This window comes from Nelusetta ayraudi, unplaced genomic scaffold, assembly GCF_046127955.1.
Source record: "Nelusetta ayraudi isolate G7.1 ecotype Tasmania unplaced genomic scaffold, CSIRO-AGI_Nayr_v1 ptg000007l, whole genome shotgun sequence".
Lineage (NCBI taxonomy): Eukaryota > Metazoa > Chordata > Actinopteri > Tetraodontiformes > Monacanthidae > Nelusetta > Nelusetta ayraudi.
Genome location: NW_027466057.1, coordinates 5,271,989 through 5,282,500, shown reverse-complemented (window position 1 = coordinate 5,282,500; position 10,512 = coordinate 5,271,989). Strand labels below are relative to the sequence as shown.

The 10,512-nt window shown below is 42.2% G+C and overlaps 1 protein-coding gene across 2 annotated transcripts in view; it reads left to right on the top strand.

Moving 5' to 3' along the window:
• Positions 1-10,298, top strand: part of ppm1aa (protein phosphatase, Mg2+/Mn2+ dependent, 1Aa) — a 17,620-nt gene extending 7,322 nt beyond the window's left edge. The window contains exon 6 of one of the 2 annotated variants that reach the window (XM_076018073.1): positions 9,022-10,298. In XM_076018073.1, the coding sequence (XP_075874188.1) occupies positions 9,022-9,057 (36 nt within the window). In that variant the 3' untranslated portion in view covers positions 9,058-10,298. Of the gene's footprint in view, positions 4,930-9,021 lie in introns of those variants that run through there. The other variant, XM_076018074.1, reaches the window with a different exon arrangement.
• The last annotated feature ends 214 nt before the right edge of the window (positions 10,299-10,512 follow it).

Here is a 10,512-nt window from a genome sequence, read left to right as displayed (position 1 = left end):
GAAGAGGAGTTGCATGCACACAAACCTGGAATAGTGCAGCACCAGTCTACGCTGGAATTCAGGATCCCTAATGTCTTGTCTCCCCCTTTATGTTCACTCACTTTAATACTTTCCTCTAAAAAAAAAAATAATCCATAACAAGCCCACAAGGTCTTCTTTCTTTCTTTTTGTTAAATAATCAGCTTCAGTAGTAAGATTTTTTTTTTTTGTTGCTGTAATTAATTTGATTCACATTTCCTTGTGTGTGTTTGTATATTTCTGTTTTTGTGAAGTGCAATTGTCCTGTACAAATAGCCTGTATTTAATGCAGCTTGATTTTAAGTTAAAAAATGAAAGAAATGAAAAAGAGAACCTTTTATGCACTATCTGCCTTTTCCTGCTCTTCTGGAATTATGAGAACTAATGTCTATTCAGTGAATATTTCTGCTTGTCCAGGCACACTGTCTCCGCGCTTTTTACTTTTGTTTCAGTTTCCAGTTAGTCTACTCTCCTCTAAGAAACGGGTAAATTGTATAGTTGACAGCACAGTAAGCTCTCTATATGAAACCATTTAAATTCTAATTATGTTTTTTTTTCCTGTGCTTTTTTTGTATTTTATTTTTGTGGTTTTTCTGTACATGCTAAAGTAATAACAGCAAAGGTGGTTCACCGTCGTTTTTTGGGGAAATGAGAAGCAAATACTTGTTTCTCGTCTCAAAAATCAAAAAGAAAAGAGAAAGACCACTGTTGACACGTTTGCGCAGATAGATACGTGCAAGCACGCCAGGGAGGGCTGCTTGTGCGTATGCATGTGCGCTTGTGTCTTTGTTTAAAGGCAGATCCATTTGTGCAACTCTAATTGAAACACTGGCGTCCTGCAGCCAGTGTTTTCACCATATCAGCCCCCACAGAGGCTTTCACTACTTCTTATTCCAAGCTTCGGACTGAGTTTACAATACTGTTAGGCTGTTTGAACAACTCCAAGCTATCAGAACTACACAATCACCTGTAGTGTCAACACGCACCACTCGGCTCACCCCAGGTGTGTGTGACCGGGGGGCTGCAGCTCGTCAGGTGTGGATTCCTATGGACCGTTTGTCATATTTAGAGAATAGCTCCCTTTACTATTGTTAGCCGTGCCCACTCTGGGTGCCATATGATTTCTAACCAGATTGATCACAGCTTATGCCAAGTTAATTTTTTTCTCTCCTTTCTTTCATGAGATTTGAGATGTTGTATGTGGTACAGACTCTTTTTTTTTTGTTTGTTTGTTTTTTTTAGCTTCTGCCTTTTAACAATTGATTTGACTGGTGTGACCCCTTAAAGCACTGAACATAGCTCACTGACTAGTAAAGAATTTGCCCTTAAGTGATGGTAATTAGAAATTTAATTTTTTTGTTTCGTTTTTGTTTCGGTTCATGATTTTTTTTTCTTTCTTTAAGACGTTTGAAACCGAGATCAAATCTGCTGACTGATGAGTCCCTGTGGTTGTGTGGCATGTCTTCACTCCCATCACATCAACCTTAAGCCTTCCCCCTCCTGCGTCACAACCCAGAGCACAATACATTTGCTGCTACCGTGTTTTGTTTATGATTTATTTTTTTTCTTTTCAATAACCTGCTCTTCTGAATAGATGTAGTATCTAAATAAATCAGCATTTCAGGCAAAGATGAATTGTTTAACAGCAATGGTTTATTTCAAATTATTTCTACCCCCTTTTGTTAGAAATGTCATTGTTGAAAATTTCTGTTTGTACATACTTTTGATTTAATCTGTCAAGGAATAAATTGTGTTTCCTAAGTTAGTTTTTTTTTTTTTTTGCCATGGACAAAATGTGTTTTTGGTTTCATAATTAGTTGATTTTTTTTGCTTTGAGAACCAAGGTTTCCCTTTGACCACTGATCCTTTTCATTTGAATTAACACTGAAGGTTTTATTTATGCAATACATAATGTATTAACATCAAAATGACAATCCCATTTCACCACATTGGCATTGGGTAACAAATAATTCAGTCCTTAATGAAACACTTTTTCTTTATTATTAAAAAGTAGCTTATTAATGTTGAAGTGTAGTTTGCTTTAGTGGCAAAAGGCCAAAGACCACTGAAATCATGTTGTGTAGTTCATATCACAGTAACAATGAAAAAATAATGTATTTATAATCATGTAAAGGAAGATAAAAATGCTAATGTTAGCCATTTTAGCCAAATTTTCTGATTAATATATTTTTACTATTTAATTTCTAAGGTACTCTGGAATATTTGACTACTAGTGGTGCTGAACAGAAATGCTCTGACGGTGCTTGGTCTTCACTTAAAACGATGAAGGTCAATATACAGTGCTCAGAGACCTAAAATAAATAAATAAATCCTTTTGTAGACTGCAGGGGGCGCAGACGTGCATATCAACAGTTGGCCTCGAATTAAAAGTGGCACACAAGTGTTAATGAGCTACGGATAGATGGCGAGGGTGCAGGCTTTAAGAAGTCCAGGCTTGTGTGGCTGTATGGAGTAGTGTGGGACGATTGTTTCCAGCCTTAAAGACGTGCAAAATGCATTTTGGCTACAAATATTTGAACGCAAACCCATCTTTCCGTTTACAGTGGAAGTTCCTGTGGGTAACTCAAGCAGACAGTTTCTCAAAACTTCATTCAAATAACACTGAATAGTTCAGTTCTTTTCAACTCAGAATATAGATACGTTAAGGCACTTTTCTACTCGTTACAGGCTAAACTCAACTATGAACATTTTAAACCGAGAAATTTCATTAAGTTTACCGCCCCCCCTGCTTGAAGCACAGCACTGCAATCGCACCAAGACTGATTTACCTTTTATACCTGTGAGAACTCTTCTATACAACACTGTTGTACAACAAGTGACGGTGTGTTCAAATGACATGACCTTTTATTTGCCCGATGAAGCAATTTATATAGAAAACAATCTGTTTCAGCTGGTGAGCGTTGGCCCCTTTTAAAAGAAGATGCGTGTTTTCTTCGGCCAGTCTCAGCTGCCAGATGCCTCTCGCAAAACTGCTGTCAATCTTGACGCGAAACGCAGCATTTTGCGTGTTCGTTCGTTTGAAATGATAATACTTTTACATTTGACTTTTTCCTGCAAAATCATCCAAATAGTAAGCTTTTTAATACTTCACATTTATTTCAGCTGTAATGTCAAAAGATGAAACACTGGCTTGGCTTTTTCTTTTTTTCATGTTTTTCTTTTTTTTTTAAGCGGGTCTGGGACAGGGACAGGTCAATTAATACCTTTAATATTTCCCACAGTCTTGTATATATAAAATGATCATTAAAAATCAACCCCTGCATTTTTTTTTGTTTAAATTTTTAATGAACTAAAATACCTCATTTTCAGGAAGTGTTTTTGACATTTTTTGCGTAGCTCCAGACGTTTTGAGAGCGACTCTTCTTACAGAGTCTACACGGAATTCAAATTTCTTGTGATTATCCCTTAAGAAAAAGATGGTTTGACACCACTGAGTGGGATGCGGCTGTGTTCATGTGTAGTGTTTGAATGTGCTGAGGTTTTTGTTTTTTCTTGAAAATATCTTAGTGGCAAACAACTGATTTAAGTAATTTTACAAAAAAAAAAAAAAAAAAAAGAGAAGAAATTACACTATTAGCCTTGTATAAGCTGATCGGCCAACCCTTCAGAAAATGTTCTCTCATGCCCCTGTGTGTTTTCCCCCCAACTTTTATCCACTTGTGTGGTGCTCAAGTAACTCGTGTGTAGAATGTGTGTGAACGGTTCAGGGTTGTAGATGACGAGGCCGGTGGTGGAGGGGGTCGTCACTTGCACTGATCATGTGTAATTATCAGCTTCTTTATCCAGGAAATGTGTTCTTGTAGGAGGAGGAGGAGGAGGAGGAGGAGGAGGGGAGAAAAAAACCCAAATAAGATGTTGGAATTTATGAAAACAGAGTTGTTCGGTTGCCTGGGGTGCATCCTGTATATTCTTGTAATACGGAAGACGACTCGGCGGACCGTCGAAGAGGTTTTCAAACGCTTGTACAGACATATCGATGTACCTCGTTTGTGGCGGGTTTTTATTTTTTTTGGCGTGAGACCCTCTTTTGCGGCGGTGGTTTGTTTGTTTGTCCCCTCACAGGGCGACCTGAGCCTCACTCTGCTGACCTATGTTCAGCTCATAAATAAGCTCACCGATTTGCCTTACCCTTCCCCGATCTCATCAAGTGTGTACCTGCCTAACGAAACGCCCATCAGGAGGGGCTTCATGATGCCACCGTTACCCCCTGCACATGAAATAAAGCCCCCTGTGTTCGGGTACTCAAGCTATTAACCCAGTTGACTTTGTCCTGGTTGTCACAAGGTACAGTGTTGCAGCCATTTGCTATAGTTTGTATGTGTTTTTTTTTTTCTTCCCCCCCCTCCCTCTCGAATCTTGGGTCTTTACAGCTTATTTCGTTCTTTATCGCAGATGATGTCATACTTTTTAACAAATGCAAGTTGTTCAAACATGGTAGCCTCGTATAAGCATTCAAACTGTGCGTATACCAACACCCACGTCTGCTATATTTATGGTTACATTTGAGAATAGCTTTAGAAGTGCTGTAGATAAGTCTCGTTCATGTTCGATTCAAATGCTCTTGAGAAGGCTCCCCGGGTGATTTTACAAAGTCCCTCGACTGTATATTTTGTATTATGTTCTAGCTCCAAAGGAATGGCAGAAAAAAAGAGAATATGTTTTTTTTTTTTTGCAGAAAAAAAGCTTTGTTCCCTGAACTAAATTGTACTACTTGTGTTGTCGATTGAACAAATTGCATTCTTGCTTGTGAACTGATGCATTTATCTCCCTGCCCCTCAAAATGCTCCCCTCCTTTCTCCCCCTCCTTTCTTTCATTTTTTAGCATTTGAAGTTTGAATAAAATTTCTAGTTTGCAGAATGTATACTAAATAAATGGGTTGTCATCTTGTACCTCTCATTTCACCTTTTTGTCGATAAAGAAAAAAATAACACTGTCGTCTTGAATTTAGTTCTCCTTTTTAAAAAAATGTATTAAGCAGCTAAGCGTTGTCAAAAAACAAAATAAACCTAATCAAAAACGTTTCTCAAAATAGGTTTTTAGGTCCCTCGCAGTGTAGGGAGTAAAACTGAGTGTTGATAAATCATAGCTACTGCCATCTTAAAGATGTTGAAACAGATTCACTACAAATTGCAGAGACAGCCGTGACGTTTCCCAGTAGTAGCAGTATGCTGCTCGTCCCATCGCAAACATCGCCAACCATTATGGTTTTGTCCCTGTTGATTTCATTTGCAGATTACAGCCAACACGGACTTTAATTTTGTTTCTTAACCTCTGGTATCCTAGAATTATAAATTTGGTTAAAAACAAAACATTATTTTTCAACATTCAGGATGTCAAAGTGCTTGTTGTAATCGCCCTTATTCTGTATATTCCAAGTCTTTCCTATAGCCTTTAAAATATTAATAATGACAGTAACAATAACACAAATGGTTGTCTAAATCCGTGAGCGTCCATCCGGACGCTGCTCTCCCTGCCACCCCAGCGTGTGATTTAAAAGCTCCAGTGTGTGTTTGATCGTCGACCGGCTCTCAGTGTCGTAATAAAAACCCTGATTGGTTGTTGTTGTTGCGTCGCTATCAGGGTCGTCGTCCATCCACCTGCTCGGCTCTGCTCTGCTGTGCTGTGCTGTGTGCGCCTGCTGCCGGCTGCCTGCGAGCGAGGGGCTGCAGCTCGGCCGATGGGTCAGGGCAGTCCACGGCCAGTGGGATTAAGCACCGTGGGAGGGATTACTTTAAATGTCAACATAATGTCATGAGCTGTGTTAGAAGGTCAAACGTTCAAACGGTGCTCAGTGGTGAACAGTTAATAGATCAGCTACGATTTGTTTTGTTGTTGGCCCCTGCGATGAGCGGAAACGAGCTATTCCTCGACTGATTTTGGATTTTGTGCACGCATGTCAACGACTACTGACTTGATCCGAGATTGCGATGTGAATCGAGCTGCGTGTGATGTGCTGCTACCTCGCAGTGAACTTTGCTGACTGATTTTGCCAACCTCACAATCGGAGTGGCCGAACGATCGATGAAACCGGCCACCATGGCTGCCAGAGGGGGGCAGTGCTGATGAGAAACAGCTGCTGCTGCTGTCATGAACCTGAACCACACTGATGAAAATAATCAGTTTGTTGATTCAATAATAATGGCTAGCCTTTAGTTGTTGGTGTTTTAGAGGTAACAGCATTTAGAGCTAGATAAGGGGTGGGCAAACTTTTTGACAGGTAGTTTGCCCATGCCTGGCCTAGAACCACTACCAGAACCACCGTAGAAGCTCTCACAACTACAGAAGAACCACCCAGAACCACCTCTGGACCGTCTAGATCAGGGGTGGGCAAACTTTTTGCCTGGCGGGCCCCAGGAAGAATAGTTGCTGCTGAGGCAGTGACTAATGGGGATCTAAAATAAAGAATAAAGAATGGGTTGTAAAATTTGACAGAGGGGCTGGAGCAGGAGCAGATGGATGGAGTGTTTTGTTGACCCACCTCATATGGGAATAAAATATATCATGGGATATGTAGAAAACATGTGCTTTAATGTCAGTTGAAAATTGACAAAAGCAAAGTTACAACAAAATCAGTGTCTTTGAAGCCCCATGGTATTTATCTCTTTGTTGAAATGACTCCTAAAACACTGAAAAAAATGAATGAAATACAGCTATTTTAAAACTTACCTACTATAAAAAATAATTTAGAGAGCTTAATGGGCTGCATATGGCCCCCAGGTCGTAGTTTGCCCATGCCTAAGGTAAACGTTTGGTGTTTGGCGGGAATTTCTTCTGAGACTTTATTCTTATCATTTTTAATAATTCAAGACTTACTCACACGTGCGTGAAAACCTCAAATATGCTGATACACGACAACTCTCTCTAAAAAACATAGTTTTTTTTTCTAAACAACTCTACTCTGCGAACGCGTCCTTTCTCCCCTTGGAGCTATTCACACTTTACAACTGCAACCAAAGTGACTCATTAGATCTGTGGCCACCTGTGCAGCCCTAATGAGTAACACCGCCTTCAAATATTCCACCGAAAAAAGGGCGACGGCCATGCGGGCAAAAGGCCGCAGCCATTGTATGGAGCCGACTCGTCATCCCGCTCGCCATTGTTTGGTGCATGTCATGCTCTGCTTCTCGAGGCGGCGGAGAGAAAAAAGGAAAAGCCCCGACCCATTTGAGCTTGACTAATGCAGCCGTGCAGACGCAGCGGTGAGAGGTGGGGGGTGGCGGGACGCTCGGCTCGGCTCGGCTCGGCTTGGCTTGGCCCACACGGCGGCCGCGGTCTCGGCTGTGGGGGTCACCACAGCGCCACCGCGTTTTGCTGATTTGCTTTGGAGTGCTCTTGGAACCTTTTTTTTTTTTTTTCAAAAAAAGAAAAGCTAGACGGCTGCGCTTTAAAAAAAAAAAAAAAAAGCCCCGAACTTTCCTCTTTTTAAAGGGGTCAACCACACCAATGGTGGAGACGAGCGCCTCCTGGCCGGGGGGGCCTCTTTGTGGACGCGGCGCGGCGCGGCCGGGGTCGGCCACCGAACCTTCACCCTCGGTGGCTCTCTGCGGTCGCCTGCATCCCGCCTCCCACCGGCTGCCCTCCCCCTTTCCCTCTCGCTCTCCGTCTCCTTCTCTCCGTCCGTCCTTCCTTCGCCCTGAGGTCACTTTGTCACAGAGAACACAAGCTTTTCTCACATCGGCCTCAGCGACTCAATGATTGGTGTGTACAAACAACCCTCGTCGGGGCAGGGATGACATGTAGCCCTGATCCCTCCCCCTCCCCCGTCAGTGCTGCACTGCACACACCAGATATGTCCGTCCTGGCCTCTATACCCCCACCCACCCACCACCCATCGTCTCTCACTTGCGATTTTTTTTTTTTTTTTTGCACGAGGTGGGGTTACACAAGCCGCTGCCCTGGGAATCCCGGGCCAGCTCATTATTCTGCACCCCTGAGACACAGCTCACTGGAAATTAGGGCAGCGGGCAACGCGGCCTTGTTACGGATCCACAGATCCTCTCATTAGCATCAGCACCTTTCCCTGTTAGCGCCCGCCACCGCCGCCCAGCGCCTCACTGGCCGATGACTCTTAAGGTTTACGACTCGTGTCAGCTCTCGCCGGCAGGTCAGTCGCTGGCTCTGATATGGAAACGACTGATCAGCAGCGGCGGCAGAGGAATAACTGGCCATTGTTGGCAGCTGCCAGTTATCCTACCCCTCCCCCAACGCCACCACCCTCTTTAGGTTTAATACAGGGGTGTCAAACTCAAATACACAGTGGGTTTCAAACTCGGACAAAGTCTCAGCCCGACATTGATATTTACACTGAAACAGTGTTCCTCCAGATATGACAGTGAACCTTATCATGTAGACCCAAACAGGTTTTGCTTCAACATTGAATATGGACCAAAGCAAAGCTTACTACTATACAATAGATAACTTCATTGATCAACATTGTCCTCCAAAGTAAAGCAGGTTTTGCCGGGGAACAAAAACATGTTTTATCGTTACTATTATTTTTTTTAGTTCCAGCCTGCTTTCTAGCATTTTTTATAAGACTCGAGCTTACAAAAATGTGAGAAAAACCAGCTGCTGGTGGTATTTTTGAAAAGAGGAGATAAAATGTTCAAGAGCTGCACTTACTGCTGGTTTCTGTGTTTTTTCACAAAATTGTTTCAAAAATGGTTTTCCAATGCTATCTCTGAGTCAGTGTGCCGCTATGTGGAACAGGGAAGTCTGCATAACTTTCATGATGAGCATCTGGATGCATCTGGATCCCTGAATGTCGTCGCTTTGGCCTCCTCAGCATTTGACTCAGTGTGAAGGTGTGGGAAGAAATCCCATAACATCTCTCACTGGGGTCTTCTCACCATGCTCTGCATGGCGTCTCTCACGTGCAAGCATGCAGCCCGGTGACCGTCTCCCTCCCTCGCATGATTTGGCTCGTCCACCTCTTCTGCTACTCACAGACTTCATCTACTTCCTGCTCTTCTCCTCCCCAGGACACCGACATCCTCTTCTTCCGTGGTTTCAGCTAAAACAAGAACTAGTCTGAGGATGTCGAGTGATGTTTGTCCATTTCAAGCACCCATTTTCACGTCAGCCTTTATTTAACGTGCCTGTCTGTCACCCAACTTCATTTCTGATGTAAATAATCTCCACCTTTTTGGCCGCTTCGGATAACGAATTTGAAACAAAAATGGGAGAGCCACTTCAGATACTGGGCGTGCTGCTTTTTAGGATGATATCAGAATAACAATGTGTTTATTAGACGTGAGAAGATGGCGCAGAGGCCCCAGGCTCACATAGAAGCAGTTGAGCAACACAAACCTGTGAAATTGAAATAGAACTTACAGAGGACAGCGTTATCATGGAGAGCTGGCAATAGGAAAACACCTCTCTCTCTCTCTCTCTCTGATTTATGATTTATGCTACAGTTTCATTCGCCCATTGTGATTTTAACCACAGTAAGTGTATATTGTTTATTAATTAGACAGTTAAACAGTTTGATCAGGGAGGGAAATGTAATTCTGAAGTACTTTGATACGATAGCTTAAGTGCTGCTCTTGCATTTTACTGCGAAAATGAGGTTGCTAGCTGTGATCTGATTTGGTCTGAATTGGTACAAACCCACTTTTCTGATTCCATCCATCCATTCATCAATCTACACAACCATCCATGCATCTGTTAACCATTAACATTTAATCCGAAAAGGGTTATGACAGGGCTTTACTTGGCAAATATTAATGACCAGCGGTGACTTCTACCCCGTCAGACCAGACAAGTTCCCCTGCACTGGAACATGCAAACCCATTGAAAGGAACGAGTGGTAACAGTAGGACCATCACCTCTCGATCCTCTGGGTCAAAAGAGACCATTGGTGCTAAGTTGCGAAAACTCAGGCAAGGTCTCTTGTACTGTACTGTATATTTTCAGGCCCACAGATTGTTGAGACCATCACTTTTCTGTCTAAACTTGAGTCAATGACTGGAATGTAGAATCTTCATCGCTCGTCCTTCAATGTTTATTTTTCTTTCCATGGGTGACTTTATGAATGCCTTTCATCAATGTTGTCAACATATCGGATCTGAGCAGTTAAGTGGGCAAAACTCCTCAGACTTGCCTCGGTTTCAGCACTTCTGCATAAAAGCGCAGCGGCAAACTTTCAAGCGAAGTCTCTCCTCCAGCAAGCCATGAGAACCGACCTGTACTGTGCGTCTCCAAGCCGTCTCTGACTTTGTCCTGCTTGAAATTTTAAATAAACACACTGTGTACAGCTGTTTGCCGCCCAACACTCTGTGTTTTGTCATCATTTTTAATACATATGTATATACACTACCAGTCAGAAGTTTGGACGCACCTTCTCGTGCAATCGTTTTTCTTTATCTTTACTCCTTTCTACATTGTAGATACATATTGAAGACATCAAATATATGAGCTATGTATATGAAATTATGTAGCAAAGAAAACTGTTAATTAACTCTAAATGTTTT